The 16361-nt window shown below is 36.9% G+C and overlaps 1 protein-coding gene across 1 annotated transcript; it reads left to right on the forward strand.

Moving 5' to 3' along the window:
• Nucleotides 1–428: 428 nt before the first annotated feature.
• On the forward strand, nt 429–16017 carry THADA (thyroid adenoma associated). Its single transcript, XM_010013407.1, is given in 27 exon segments — nt 429–551; nt 1722–1791; nt 2160–2254; nt 2654–2784; nt 3010–3113; nt 3348–3400; nt 4347–4533; nt 5178–5281; nt 5554–5774; nt 6581–7031; nt 7034–7121; nt 7124–7156; nt 7159–7206; nt 7209–7247; nt 7870–7997; nt 8000–8025; nt 8172–8328; nt 9551–9635; nt 9638–9672; nt 10492–10505; nt 10507–10613; nt 11995–12209; nt 13656–13784; nt 14036–14183; nt 14584–14748; nt 15870–15953; nt 15956–16017. Coding segments are annotated over 27 exon segments (3102 nt in total).
• The last annotated feature ends 344 nt before the right edge of the window (nt 16018–16361 follow it).

Genomic DNA, 16361 nt, shown 5'->3' on the forward strand with positions numbered 1-16361 from the left:
CGGGCTGGGAAGGGGAGGCCCCGTGTTGCGCTTGAGGTGCTGCGGGGCGCGGGGTTACTTGGGCTGTGTGGACCGTCAGGGGGAGGGGGAAGCACTCGAACGGCACAGCGGCTCTGCTGCAACCTTACTCTGGGGTGTTGTAAGTTGGGCTCTTGTCTCCCTGAGGCCGTTCGAAGGTTGCCTGGTTGTCGTGCTGGTTACCTGAGCTGGGCACCGGCCCCGCTGCCCGGCTGAGTACCAGCACGCTGGTGAATGCTGTCGTGTGGTGCTCGCTGCCTGAGGAAAAAAGGCTGAGGCCACCTGGTCTTGGAAGTAAAAAAAAAAAAGGAATTATGCCTTCTGAGCGCTATCAGCCGGGGCTAGATGAGAGATTTGGGGATCTTTATCAGTGTGTGTGTATAATTACGTAGAGGTAGGGTGCAAAGACGATGGAGCCTCTGTCTCTTCAGTGGTGCCTAGTGCCAGGACAGGAGGCCATGGGCACAGACTGCGACCCAGGGGGTCCTTCTGGACATTCAGAAGTGCCAGATGTGGCGTCAGGATGCCTGACTGTGGGCACAGGTTGTCCTGAGAGGCTGTAGAGTCTTGGAAACACTCAGAAGCCACCTGGACATGGTCCTGGGTAATGGGCTCCAGGTGGTCCTGCTTGAGCAAGGGTTGAACCAGATAACCACCCGTGGTCCCTTCCAGACTCAGCTGTTCTGTGTTGGGAAGCTCTTAAGTCAGTGAAACTGTAGTGCACATTAAATTGCCAGTACTATAAAGAAGAGTAACTTGCTATTTGTAACATCCATTATATCAAGCACAGAACTGGTTGATACATTCTGAAGAAACACAACTGCTTTGCTACACAGTTCTAACTTTACATTAATACAAGTTGAATGAATTTTTTACAGTAAAACAGAGCAGCAGAAGTTTTGGGGTATTATTCCCATACTTCTGCGTATTTCCAAACTGTAATCCAGGTGCATGCCACAGACTATGTAACAGGTGCAGTTAGAATTCCAGTGAGACAGTTTGTCATTCATCCAGCAAATTGTGGTTTTCATGACTTCCATTTTGTGCTGTGAAGTCTGGGTGAATTCTGGATGAAATGACTGAAATAGTTGATAAAATTGAAGACAGCTATTATCTTGAAAAAAAAAATACTGCACAGATAATGAAATAAGGATTACTTCAGGACAGGACTTCTATAATTGATTTAAAAATACTGTTCCAATGCTCTTTAATTTTGTGGTTGGGGGGCTTTTTGTTGTTGTTTGAAGAGAGAAACTTCCAGTGATCTTCTAAAAAAAACCCAACAAAACAAAACCAAGCCAAAACCAAGTCATACAAGATTTGTGTACTACAGCTACTGAAAGGTGCTTCTTGCCTTCTAGTCAGAACTGGTGAGGCCACACTGGAGTGCTGCATCCAGTTCTGAGCTCCTCAGCACAAGAGAGACGTGGACATACTGGAGAGCCCAGGGAACAGCTACTAAGATGGTGAAGGGCCTGGAGCATCCCTCCTATGAGGAGAGGCTGAGAGAACTGGGAGTCTTCAGCCTGGTGGAGAGAATGCTCAGGTAATCTTATCAATGTGTAAAAAATACCTGAAGAAAGAGGGTAAAGAACACAGCCAGGCTTTTTGCCTGTTGAACAGGGATGTGAGGAGTGGCATGAACACAAACTGAAGCACAAAAAGTTCCCTCTGAAGATCAAGAAGCACTTTCTTAATGCGAGGGTGACAGCATCGGCACAGTGCTGTTACCCAGGGAAGCTAGAGAGTCTCCATCCTTGGAGGAACTTGAAAGCTGACTTACAATGGTCCTGGGCAGCCTGCCTTAGGTGACCCTACTTGTGCAGTGGGGTTGGACCAAGTGACCTCCAGAGGTCACTTCCAACTTCAAGCATGCTGTGATTTTGTGAAACTGGTATTCATACTGAAGATGAGGCCTACTGTTAAGTTACAATGAAACTTGTATTTTTTTTTTTTATATTAGAAGAAAGAAGTTTTTAAGGTGTTGTAGGGAGACTTAAAGGACTGTGGCACTAGTAGGTTTATTGGAACAGGGAAAACCCCCTTAAGAATTAAATAGTGATTTCTTATTATAAATTATGTCTTATTTATATTGGTTATCATAATTCTTTTCTAAAAAGAGGCTCTTCTTCCAAATGTAGGGTTTTCAGAAGCTGAAGAGCAAAACCTGGCATCTCTACTTCTGCACTGTGCACAGCTGAGCAATGGCATCCAGCAGATCCAATGTATTAAACAAGTAAGACTTCAGTGTTATTGGTGTAGGTTTTGGTAACTGAAAGTGTGTCATGTGCATTATTAATGGGAAATACAATTCTCAAATGAGCTTCATAGTTTTTTAAACGTTCCTGGAAACAGGTAAAAAGCAGTTGTTTTATAGTTCTGATACTTAAATTAGCAAGGGCTACAGTTATTGAAAATTATGGAAGGCAAATGATAACAAGTTTCTTACTGTGCATGTATATATTTTTGGTATTAGGGGTGTTCTTGAAACATCATTCAACACCTGAAACTCAACAGGATATGGTAAAGAGAGTACAAGTTTGTATCATATACTTGCATGAGAGGGAATTCTGCCGCTGTCAGTGATGAGGATATATCTACAGATTTTGTTGATCACATGTTCTCTTGAGTATAGATTGTGCCATTGGTGAAAAAGATGAATCAAAACTCTGCATGTGATCCCATGGTTAAAGCTTGTTTTGATATTTTGGGCGAGACATACTTTTCACTGGGTGTGAAGGATCCTTTGAGAAAAGTGTTAGCAAGGTAAAGAAATTGAATAGTAAGTCTATTTTTTTAAACGTTTTCCTATGTCAGTAATCTGTCATGCACTACAAATTGTTGTAGTTTAATTACTGAAAATTTGTGGTACTAATGTGCAGTGACTGTAGGAAGCCCAGGCCCGCTGTGGCAAGAATGCTATTTGCTGATAATTTGGCAGAAGTCTGACCTGCTGGTAATATGGGATAACTTGATGTTCTGTGCCCTCAGCATGCAGGTAATGTTCGCAGCTTCCTGTGCACCTTTTATCGCTGCTCTAACTCTTGATAGCTTTGAGGAAACAGAACTTTCAGTGCCTCACAGGATTAGGCCAGGTAGGTTGGAAACTCGTTTTGTACCAAGTTGTTGCAAACCAGCCTGAGATTTTGCTTTAACATCACTTCTTTTGGTCTGCACTGAAATCCCATTTGTTTATGGTGTAAAAAAGTTCCACTATATTGGTAACTGTTCATTGGATCTGGTGTGAAGTGTATGTGTGATTCCTCTGCTGGAACTTTTTTGTCCTATTTATCTTTAAAATAAATTCATGCCATAATTGTTTTCGCTAGTTCTTCAGTTTCTCCAGAAGTCACTACTTGACATAGAGGAAGAAAACAGGCAAGTAAATTCAATATAAGCTGCATCTGTTTTTATTTCACTCATGCGAGATAATATGGTATGGTTTGGATATCAGTTTGATAGCCATACATTGATGAAAGATGAGAATGTAATTTTAGAATTATGCATATTTTAAATTTAAAAAAGCTGCTGATGAGTTTCTTTTGTGGCAGTATGATGATATAAGAAAGGCAATGAAGAAAAGTAAAGGCAGCAACATTTAAGGCACTGGTACTGTGTTAGAGCTACTACTTTTAAAGGAGGCCTTTGAGTTGTGGTTTTGCTATCTGAATTGTGACTGAACACTGTAATTAATAGACACACTTATTAAAATTCAGACAGAGTAATACTCTTCCATTTTCCATGAGTGTTTAATTCAGTATTGATATTCTCTTCAGTCTGTCACAGCAGTCATCATTTAATATCTTGACATTTTCCAGCATCGTGTAACATGAAGCCTCTTCACTGTGGCACCAGAGGAGAAGGATGCTTAATGGAGTGTTTTGTGCATTAAAAGTTTACATATTGTCTGTCTTCATGCTAGAAGACAGTTGAATCATAGAAATATGCTTTGCGCATGGAGGAACTGCTTGAAAAATGAGGAAGGAGTAGCACTGTGTTCTGTTGGTCTTTTTGGAAGGTTTCTGGAAAAGTTCAGCTCTGCTCATGCAGAATCAAATGAGTGAAAGTATGTCACAGGAACCTTCAGAAACTGTAGCAGAATTTGTCATTAAGGTTTTTTAACTTCATTTTAAAATACTGCCCTTGAGCCTGATGCTTGTTTTTCTATAGTTATGTATCTGGTCAAATCGAACAATAAATTAGTTTTTACTATTAATTCTGTCTGAAGTTGGCAGAATGTAGTTTTCTGGCAATAATGAAGAATGCTTTTCATTTCCTTTTTGTATGCATGTCTGACCTTTTTTTCTTTTCTTCTCCCCCCCCAAAAGAAACATGGAAATTGTATTGTTCAAACCCAGATGATGAACAACTTGCAGGTAGCTGTTAAAGTTTCAACTTTGCTCATACCAAAGTTACAAGAAATTATCCAGGGAAGTCTTTGGAAACACCATGAGTCTTTTATATGGCAAAGTATGTGTAGTGTACTGAAAAGCTCTACAAACTTCCTAATGGATGGTCAGTTTAGTAACATTCAAACCCAAATGTTTTTATTCAGGTCAGTCTTGTTGTCTTTGTAGTAAACACAATCTGTCTGTATAAAAACTTAGTTTAGTTTGAGTGGAAATAGAACTGCTGAGATTAATAGGAGTGAGAGCAGTAGTGGGTCTTTCAGCAAGCTGTGATTTGTAGATCATGATTTTGTAGTTACAGTTTAACTGTCCTACCAAAAAAAAATTAATTTAAATGCTGTTACTGATAAATTAGAAACAAACAGAAGTACTTCTGAGACTCACCAAATGCTGTACCTACCAAAAACTTACCTATCTGTATGAATTATGCTGTCAGAACTATTTATTGGTGCACTATAACAAATTATGTTCATTTCTTACTCAGATTTGTTTGTACAGCAGAATTTAATATAAATGTCAGTAGGCTCTGCCACAGTCCTGTTTGTCTTACTGGGCAGTTCTGTACTTCCTATCTGTTAAAAGGCATTAATAGTTTTCTATTGCACTAGAGTATAAATTCATTAGTACTTCCTTTCCAGGCGGGCGCTACAGCTTTGTGATTATACAACTACAAGTAGTCTAGGAAAATTCAGTACCATCTTTATAATTTTGATACATGGTTCTAGCATGCAGCTGCACTCTGCTACATAGCAACTCTCCAACAAACTGCTCAGACTACTGCAGGACTGGCCATTATTCTCTTTACTAAAGCTATGTATGAGCCAGTTGAAGGATTCTTTGCTAAAGACTGTGCAGTGTTGTCGTGTTATTGATCAGTGCTACCTATATGGCTCAGAGGCTTTGCTGATGCTGATAGCAGGACTTGCCAAAGTCTGTATCAATCTTTTGCTGGAGTGTAAATTCTTTATTCTTTCCTTGCCATATGGAATAATAGGAGTAGGGTTTTGAAGTTGAGAAAAACAATGTACAAAAAATCTCTTCAGATCTTCTGAGATTCTCAGTTATGCACAAAATGGCTTTTTCCCTGTGCTGAAATATGGTAATGGGTGTTTCTTTACTGTTACAGGTCAGTGGCTTGCTTCTTGGGTCAATGAAACACGCACATGTGCCATCATGGTTTGTGAGTAGCTGTGGGACTTTGTGTATGGAGGAACTCCCTGACTTGGTCTTTCTTTTTCTTTGCCATGGAGCACTGGCTATGCTGAAGTGGAAGAATGGCAGCATGGGTGAAAATGGAGAGAAACTATTGTTAGGTATCATATCAGTCTTGTTGTCCTTGAGTTCAGAGTAATCCTCTCTTTTGATTTTTAATTTTTCATGTTTGGGAGGAGGGAGTTGATCTTTTTACTTGTGTTTTTGCACAGTTCATATGGTCCCGGGGGAATCTCTCTTTGATGTTTTCAGTGTAATGCTATTAGTTTCTGCCAAATCTCATCTTTTTTTATATTTTCAGAATAACTCTCTAAGTTTGAAAAATATAATGTCTTGATATTGCATAGATTTAAGTTACAATTCTCTCTTGCATGCTAAAATGAAATTTTGTTTTTCCAACGTGAGTGGGATTAGTTTACCAACTACCTGATAGTAAGGTGTGGCAGAATCAGTTGGTATGTAAGCAGATACCTTCAACTTCAGGACATCACCTCCTATGATTTTAAAAGTACAGAAGACAAATACGTCTGCCAGTGAGTGGAATAGTTGAAGTAGGATGAAATTTGGTTTTTTTTCTGGTTGCAAACATTAACTGCTTGCATCTAATAGACTATTAGCCTGCAAATACTAATTTTTGATTTTGTTTTTAAAATAGCAAGTGTAGTGGCTTGACAGGTTTATTTTCCCCACATTTAGGGGGTTTTAGCTGTGACCAGTTAACAGCATGTCAGGTAACTAAGCGTACACTTTGCCACCTTCAGTTCATCACCCCTTCTTTTTTGTGTTAGTTCCTCTTCTCGGTGAATGGTTAATATCTCCTTATGTGTTAAAGTGTGAGGTAAACTAATGTGATGAATAATTATTTTAAAATTTAAAAAATATTTTAAAAAGCAGAAGACAAATGTAATAATGATTTTTTTTTTGTTTGTTCTTTTTAAAAGATTAAAAGAATCCATTATGACAGCATCTTTATCTAGAATCCATGCTATTTGGACTAATTCAGCACTGGCTGCCCTTATTTCAGGCTGCCCAAATCTAAGAATCAAACTTAATGGGAACTCAGACGTGATTGGGAAGCTGCTGGAATACATTTATACACACTGGGAACACCCTCTGGATGCTGTTAGACACCAAACCAAATTGATATTCAAGAATCTTCTTCAGATGCACTGAACCACCATTAATGGATCCAATGAAGAATAGGATCCTTTAATTGCAAGGCTGATAAAGCATTTACTAAGCTTGGAATGGTATGTCAAAGGGAAATACACTTCTCTTGGCTGTCTTGTGGAGCGTGTTGGCACTGAAAATATACTACAGTTGGACAGAACAATTCTGCTACATGATGATTGATCAGTCTCTTGCACCTCTAGTGATCTTTTGGAAACCCTGTTTTTATAAATCACAAAGTCCATTTTACTTTGAGATTTCAAGAAAGCACCTACTTTGACCAGTGGCATGACATCTGGGTTTCTCTTCTAGTAATATTTGTGAAGAGAACCATGACCAAACTACTTACAAGATAGATATTTACCAGAATTGCTCAAACCTAGCCCTGACAGTCTCAGCTGATTAAAATTCTTCAGATTTCTGCAGATGCTAATCTAGGTAAGAAAATAATAAATACTGTATTTGTAATTACGATTTTTAAATCTCAGAAATGTGATCTGTTATTATTGTAATTAATTTGGGAGAAAAATTCCAGATGGTTATCACTGTTAGTATTTCAGGATAAAATTCTTCATAATCGTGTGTCTTTATGCCATGAGCAAAATAATTAGTATTCTGTGGATTTATTAATAAGCTGTGGGTGCCTTCCTGTTCTCTTCACACACCAAGCTTTGTTACATACAAGCATTTTTTTCTGTTATTTTTCTGTTCTGATGATATTTCTTATACAGGCATGTCCAGGGCTTTACAGATAATTTTTTTTTTTGTTGTTCAAATATGTGGATATAAGATTTATGATTCTCATGTAGTTTTTGGCATAATTTAGTAAGGGCTTGTGAGACCTCAGAAGGTCCATTTTTTGTATGACAGGTTTTAGACAAAAGCTTTTTGGGAATTATTTAAAACTAGTTTAATCTGTGACAGACACTGTCTTTTGGGGTAAAAGATAAAGGGAAGGTAGGGGTCATGCGTTGGAAGTATCGGAAGTTTCTGACAAGCATTGCAATTAGTACATTATGTTAATCAAACTGTAATTATTACTGGTTTTCATTTTCTTTAGGCTCTCGCAGCAGTGGAGGAGCCCCTGGAACATTAATAGCATGCCTAATAACAGCCAGGGCTCATGGACACCTGTAACTTTTAAATACCATGAGCAATGGTTTCTTATCCACTGAATGTATAAGATGGCTATAGTTCTAGTTCATCAGCACAATCAGGTAAAGGGACAATGTTGGGGTTTTTTGTGTCTTTAAATTAGAAGAATTGCATTGATCCTAAATACTCTGTCAGCATTGATTTGAAACAAAGGTATCATCATAGGTGCCTGTAACTCGTTTGTGGTTAATATCTAAATATTTTTCGGGTTTGCATTAATGCTATAGGTTTACTATGTGAAACCCATTGTAGCACAGAAATTGTGTCTGTGGAAGAAATGCAACTGATTCAGTTTTTCCTGATGTACAACTTAAACAGCCAGTCTCCTTCAGTAAGGCAACAGATAGTTTCTTTACTGAGAAGGGTAATTTCAGACTGTAAACAATCTCTAATGTGCCCATTGTGTTAGTTATATAGATTTAAAAAATAAATCTGCTGAGCGTGTTGCGAAGTTGCTCGTCAGAAAGAGCAGCAGCTCTAAGACCAGGACTATGTTGTGTGTATTAACCAACTGAATAGTGATAAGTCATCACAGGCAAAGATGGCTTAAACAAAAAATTAAATGATAGGCATAGTAACTTAATCATGAATGGTAGTGTTACTTAACCTGTCAGCATATGCATACTTTACCAATAGCAAAGCAATATGCTGTAGAGTAAGCAGTGAAACACGTGTTGCCTTTGTTGCCTAAGAGTGTGCTTCTATACACTTTCCAGATTTTGGGCAAATTCACAGTCACTTGATCAGCTTCAGCAACCTGAGGATAAGGTAGAGGAATATTACGGGAACCGTGTGACTTGTGGCTGTGCTGTATTATGATCTGCACGGATTGAGTTTGTCAAATTTGTGGAAGTTGCCAATATTGCCATATAATATTGGCAATGTTGTGTGTTGATCCTGGTAGAAGATAGGGATAAAATGAGGAAACTTTTGTAATGTGTGTAAACCTTTGAAATGTGTGTAAAAATAACATTTTGGAAGATATTAATGGCAAAAGAAAGCAGTGTGGAACAGAAAACAATTTCAAACAGGAAAAAATGAGGGAATAGATTTGGCGGAAACAGAAGACAAGTCCATCTCTTTCCATTCGTGCCTAGTGTAGACTGAGGAATGAGATGGAAATGTTGTGTTAGAGGAAGTGTAATAAAAAAAGAAATAATACTAGAATAATACTAGTGGATAATAAAAGAAATGGGGAAAGCAGTTCTGAGTTGAGTCAAACTGTAAGAGAGACATTAAAGCTATAAAAATTGTATGCATTAATCGAGCTTTTTTATAGAGGAATATATGTTCCACAGGAAATGGGGAGGTGGGAGAAGAGGACTCGGCATGAATTTAGGGGAGGAAGATGGAAGAAGGTGTTGGAGAAGCAGAGGGAGCAGGAAAAGGCTGGTCACAAGAGAGATGGGGAGCAAAAAATTTGGTTTTGGAATGGAGAGAGAAGGATCTGTTCTGTGTTGCACTGTATGCAAACTTTTTTAAAATGGCAAGCAAAATGATCTGGAAAATAAGCTGAAAATTCCCCTTTGCCTTATTTAACTGTCAATGATTCTTGCCTTAACTGTGTTTTGGTATTGTTTTAACAGTTATTTTGTTGGATACAAGAAAGTTCACAGGTGCTTTATAAGTTGGAGCAAAATAAAACCAAGCAAGAGTTACTTGAAAACTCAACAAAAGGCATCCTCTGGGGATTTTGCAGCAATATAAAGCAAGTTAGACTGCTAGAGATACAGATACAAGAGGTGGGATAGCATTTCTCAGAGGTAGTTTACTGTTCTTGAAAATGCCTCTGGGATCAGTTAGACTTCGTTTGCATTAGGGAGTAGTGCAGTGCAGAAGGAAGAAAACTGTAAAGCAAAACAGTACTGAGGACCTTGTCTGCGCTGTATGCACTTACGCAAGGTAATACTGTTTTCTCATGAACTGAGACAACTGAACTAATAACCCTTTGTATTTAGAGGGTATCTTTAAGGTTAATTTCATCCAAAAGTAAAAAACGTTATTGCTTGAGTGCTTGCTCCGTGGTGTGAACTGAAACATCAGTAACCGGGGAATGACTGGAGATGTACCCCCACTCCAAACTAAAATTTTCAGGCAAATGTCTTGTCATCTGCTGGCAGTTTAGTAGCAAATTTTAAATAATGTGTGATACTTGGGTTTGAACTAGAGATCTATTGAGCTTCAGCCTTCTTCTAGCACTCCAGAATGATCAGTGAGAGAATGAATGATAGAGTTCAGTACAAAGGCTTCCATATGAAAACTTCTTTTGTATTTGTCCTTTTTTCCTATTTGAAGGCTTACATATCAGTTTCTTTGTGTTAAACTGTTTCTTGTCTTGGGTTCTGCTTTTCTTCTTCAAGAATTTTGTCAGTACTATGAACGTAGGCCTCCCATTCTTCCAAAATTAACTGTAAGGTCATAATTTTTTGGGTAACATATAAAGCAGAATGTCCTGAATTCAGTTACTTGGAGTTCTGTTTATAGGACAGTAGATAAACTGTCTTAAATTTTTTCTTGTGATTTTCAGGATTTCATGTCATCTGTGTGACAGAGTTTGTGAGGTACTGTTTCCTGGTTCATTACACCCAACCAGATTTTCTGCACTAAAGATTTAAGGAACAATAGCAGAAATATTTTCTCTTCCAGAAGGTGAGAAGACTAATTCAATGGCTGCAGGAATGGGAGGTATTGAAGAAAAATCTTTATGCCAGCTAGAAAATTTCAGTCAAAGTAAAACTGTATTCTTAGTTCTTAATTTCTATAGCCTTTCCTGTGTTGCTTTCATTTTACCTGAAGGGAGGATATTAAGTTTTTTTGGAAAAAGGACTATCAAAGTAAATGCAGGTATTTGTGGCCTGTTGAATATCTTCCATAAATCGGGATTTTCTTGCATAGCCTGTTTTTTAGCAAGGCTTTCAATGAATTTTTGTTATTATGAAGAAAACTTTTGGACAGCTTTACCCCCTTTTCCTGTTCAAACATCTTGATAATATGTAATTTAGAACGCTGAGACCATAAAAGGTCTTTATTGAAAAGGCTTCCCCATCGTATCCTCATGATACTATACTAAATAACAAACTGTTTAATTGGACAGTTTATGGTGGTGTGCTGCTGTTACTTTAAATTTTCTTCACAATGTTATAACAACCTGAATTCAAGAAGTTTTAGTTAGAGCCTTGGAGTATTGATGGTCTTGCTAAATCTTCTCTTTGGGATAACATGGCCAACATAAAAGTGTGTTTTCAGTCTTAAATTGTATCTAAGTTGATTTAGAGAGGGAATTAAAAATGCCTTCTTGGTAGATCTTTTCTCAAAACCCCTGGTAAATCCTGAACGCATTAATTTTATTATTAGGAGTTCGTGGTATGTTGATGATTTTCTAATTTTTTTTTCTTTACTAGGAAGTTTTATTGAGAGTTGTTTATAATAGAAGCTTTAGGATCCTGTGAAGGAGATTTAGCTGCTGTTGTGTTCCGTGCTGGAATGTGGTGCGCTTGTTCACATCTTAAAATTTCTGGCTTCTTTACAGCATTAGGTTAGTAACCAGAAGTCAGGACTTCTTTAAGTTTAAATTAAAAGCAAGAAATAGTGATGGCTTCCATTTAAGGGGATTATTCCTAGGACAAAAAGAACCCCAAAAAAACAATCCCCAAAACACAATGAAGTTTTAAACCTTTTTTGGGAGGAATTATTTTCTAATATTACATAATTCCAGGAAAAGAATTTTTAAGCACAGCTAAACTGAAGGTTATTTTTAGTGCTGAATTTAATGTGAATAAATGAAATTCTGGTTTTTGGCAACAAGTTACTTTCTGTATTACTGAGTGACATTTTTTGGATATGGTAACCTTTTTTCTGAACAGTAAACATGGCATTTTAAGACCTGTTAAGTAAATAATATTAAAATAATGCTTTAGCCAGAATTTAATTCTAATGGTTCTTTTAGTATTGCTAAGCAAAAAGTGAATACAGTGATTATTCTGGAAAGAATTGCAACAAAACTATGTGAGGCGTTGATTTCTTTGGACAGGCCAGGCACAAGTTTTTCAGTTTTATCAGGACATTTATTCTACTCTTGTCCAAACTTTGATCCGGTGTTTTGCCAGTACTTTTAAAGAAGTAAAAGTTCTGGCATCTGGGCTTTTGATGAAACTACATGATGTTGCATTTAATTTACAGATATGTAATGAAAAACAGTTTAAAGGGAATAATTTTGTGAAAGGTGAATGTTCTGTATTACAGCAGGTACTAGAATTAGGTAGAAAGCATAGTTCCTGAAAATGAGAGGTCAGTCCAAGTTGCCTGCAATTGTGTTCATCACTAGCATCTTGTGTATATTTTTATACAGCTTCTGCCCTTACCTAAGGAGGCTTGTTTCACTAATAGGTGAAGGTGTTTGTGAAGTTCATGCATATGACTGTGAACTATAAGAGAAGTCATTAATGTAATGCCCTTTGTAAACGATAGAGGCATTTTGATTTGGTTACTCATATTGTAACAAATTCAGTTCTGTGATTCTTTTCAGATTTGTCTCAGATCTCATTATCTTATTGTCTTTTTTTGATTTCTCCCAAATTTTTCCTGATAGTGATTTTTCTGTTTATTACTTCATAAAAAGTTACTTTTAAATTCCTAAGTACAGGTGAACAAATACTGCTTCCTGATAAACTATGCTCTTTTATGATGTCCATTAGAAGATAAGCCACAGTATTTTGAAAACAAAACAAAAAAACCCAACAAAGCACAAAACCAGAAACCAAAACCATTCTCCTGTGAAGTGCAACGTTTGAATTCTGCTTTATAAATGACTGTCCCCATCCTCAATTTATGTGTAATTGCATCAAATATTTGCATCAAATGCAAATACATGTTTTGAATGTAAGGTGATCAGTGTACAGAATAAGTGTTTCTTAAGAAATATGTAGCAGCAAACTTACTGAAAAGCAGGTTCTTAGATTCCAGGGTGCTAAGTAGCTTAATTAAATCAATATGGAAGTTCAATAAAATAAGCATTATTGTGGTTTGTTTTGTTGGGGTTTTTTTTTCCTCAGGATTCATGATTTTGAGACATGGTTGTGGTTGCCATAGATGAAGCAAATGCATGGGTAACCTCATGTCTCTTTGTTATAGAGTAGGTCCTGTTGTTATTCATCCAGTTTGTTATTTCAGTCTGTAATTGATTCTGACATTGAGATGCTGCATGGTATAAATATAAATAAAATAAATAGACACATGTACCCTTGAAAATTGATACTGGCTAGTGCAAGATTCAAATATTCAACCATAAACTTCTGATCTTTAATATTCTGCTGAACTGTTTGTTGCATTAACCTGGCTGTAAGGGTGATGTCTGACTTTCAGTATGTAGTAGGTAACTTCTTTTGACTTCATCATGAGCAGTGGGATTGTCCCTGCATATGGATTTGGGCTGTGTTTTTCACAGCTGCTGTTTAATTCAGATAGACAGACTAAATAGACTATAACAAAATTTCTGGAGGTTAGGTAACCGAAAAACAACACTAAGTTTTATTTAAATGACAAAAGAATGAAAAGTGTAAACAAGGAAATTGCTGTGCATTTCCCATGGAATTATTATGTACACATGCTTTATTCCTATCTCTCTGAAGCAGATTTGTTTCTTAGAAAATACAATATATGTATGTATAATGTAAATCTGTACTTTTAACAATTTTATTTATCAAGCTTTTCCTGTTGAGTATTGAAGAAGAAATATTTCAAGCTAAAAAGTCTCTGCTACAAGCAGCAGCATCATTCCCAACATATGGGAGAGTGCATTGTATAACTGGGGCTTTGCAGCAATTTTAAGTAAGTAAAACATGCTGCTAAATAGTAAGTCAAAACTCTTTATTTAAGCACAGTGGAAGAGCTTTATGTTTAGGAGAACATAAAAGCATACAATATTATTTGTAATTAAATCCAGTACATCTTGCTTTTAGAGCTTTTACTGGCTGCTCCACTGTTTAGCTGTTGGGTACTTCCATATAGTTATCATAAATACTGTGGCAGAAGTATCTTTAATTCCAGTTCTTTCTTTAAATATAAAAATATTTTTGATCCATGTTAACTTGAAATTGGTAGCTGAATGGAAGGAAATCGTGGCCAGGCTCATTTTGATGTCATACAAACTCTCTGCTGTAGTATCACCAGTAGTGCAAAGATCATCACCAGATGGACTTATTCCAGTGGATAGTGATCAAGGTAAACAAACAAAACCCCCAAACAATTCTCTTAAAAACTGAAACTCCTGAAGTTCTGTTTGTCTTACAGTGATTCAGAACTAGAGCTAGCACCTCTCCTCTTCAGTTTCTCTTTTTATGTCATGATTTTAAACCACTTTCTGATATCTTCTGCACTAAAAAAAACCCAAAACAACAAACATTTTCAGATTGTATTGTTTTTTTTCTGTATTCCGTTTTTACAGATGCCTATAAAATCTAGTTTTCTTTATTCCTTAATCCTCATAATCTCCACAGTTCCGGATTTTTAGTACTAATAGCTTTCTATCGTACTTTACATACCCAAAATGAATTACATTTTTATCAAAAGATGGAAGTAAAAACCCGAAGTATCTTCAATGTTCCTCTTGTTTAACGTATAGAAAGTGTAGGCTGTCTGGAGATGATTCTGCATGAGATACAACCCCAGGACATGAATAATTATTTTATGCAAGCAAAAATTTTAAAAGAACACTGCAAAGCAGAGGCTGAAAAGCTAGCTGACCACGGGCCAGTGGAAAATAGTTGCACAAAAATGAGAGGTAAAGCCAATGTTGTATTAGTAATTAAATCAATAAATAGAACAGGCATTTTATGTGGGTGATCAAAATTGGAAGTCACATGCTCCATATAATGTTACAGTTCTTCAATAAATCTGTCAGAGGCTTGTTATTCATAGGCATGGTTTTAAAGTCTAGTTCATTCTGTTTCTGGAAGATTGTGGTTAATCTCTCTTAGAGCACAAGTGAAAATGAGTTGTTTTGATATTGGCCTAGACTCTATTGCCTTAACTGCACTGGCCAGGTAATCTTTAACACCTTTTCTGTCCAACAGTGCTTTTAATGCATTTCTCCTTGAAAGGTGTTACTGTGATTTCCCTCTCCAGTTATACACAAGACTAGTGGAGAACATGTTCATGTGATAAAACTTGTTGCATGAAGTTATATAAGCAGAAGCTTCTGTCTGAAAGATTACAGTGCTAAAATGTTAGATAGTATTTGTCTGCTTTAATGAATAGCAGCTATGAAATGGAGCCTTACAGTGATAAATTGTAAACTTTGGCATATTTAGTGTATGACAGAATTATTTTATAGAATACCTGTACATTTTAAAATTTAATAGTTTATCCAAGCTTTTTAAGTTTTAAATGGATGAACTTCCTTTCCTCATGTTTTTTCCTATGTTTAAAATAGTTTTGGTTGGCCATATGTTTTGTTCCATGCAAAGGCCATAGGTATGTTGAAGTGGCACAGTAGTTACCAGATGGGGATGTAGTGTTAGAAACATGATGCCTTTGCCAGGTCTTTTCCTATGGGGGCACCTGGGTTAAAACCCAAGTAACATACAGTGAATGATGGATTGATGATTGACGTGGAGTTTATTGGAGCCTGACTCCAGAGTTGTAGGTGTTTGTATAGTTCAGTGTGCAGGTGAATGCCAGTTGTGACCAGAAGATCTCTTCTAAGTGGAATGAAGTACAGCGAGTGCCCAAGAGTGGAAGCAATTAGGGTCAGCAAAACTGAATTACCTTAGGTTAGCAAATTTAGAAAATTTTTTCATAGTTAATTGTGTTTCATAAGAGGATCAGGCTGAATGTGTTTAAATTACAAGTCTGTGTCTGAGAACCTCGAGTTACTCTATTACATTTGTTGCTTTTTGTTTTTAAGTCAAAGGGAAATCTGACGTATCACAGCTCAAATGAGTCTTGTGTGTTGCTGGAGAAGCATGAAGGAAGTGTCTCTGCTCTTAGGGACACTAAACTTTTGCCTTCACAGGCTACATCTGAACTTTCAGATGGGTTGATTACTGTAGAATAGGTAGGGAAGTAATTTTTATTGTAAAACCTTCATTTCTTGGAGTGGTGGTTGGGGGAAGGGCAGTTTTCTGAAAACTTTCTTTTCTAAAATGTACATTCTGGATGAGACTTTTTTAAAATTTATTACCATGATATTGTTGTGGCTTTCTGGTTTTATTATACTTGGTTAACAGTCTACTTTTTTATTAAGTGCTATTCAGAAGCCATAACTATGGTAGTAATATGTAAGTGAAAAAAATTATTATAGCTAATAAACTCAAAGAATATTCATTCCCATTGTATTTGGTTATTTATAGGATGTATGCTGTGCTTAGGGATACAAGTGCCTGCCTGCCTCCCCCCATT

The sequence above is a fragment of the Nestor notabilis genome, unplaced genomic scaffold (genome assembly GCF_000696875.1).
Source record: "Nestor notabilis isolate BGI_N333 unplaced genomic scaffold, ASM69687v1 scaffold15274, whole genome shotgun sequence".
Lineage (NCBI taxonomy): Eukaryota > Metazoa > Chordata > Aves > Psittaciformes > Psittacidae > Nestor > Nestor notabilis.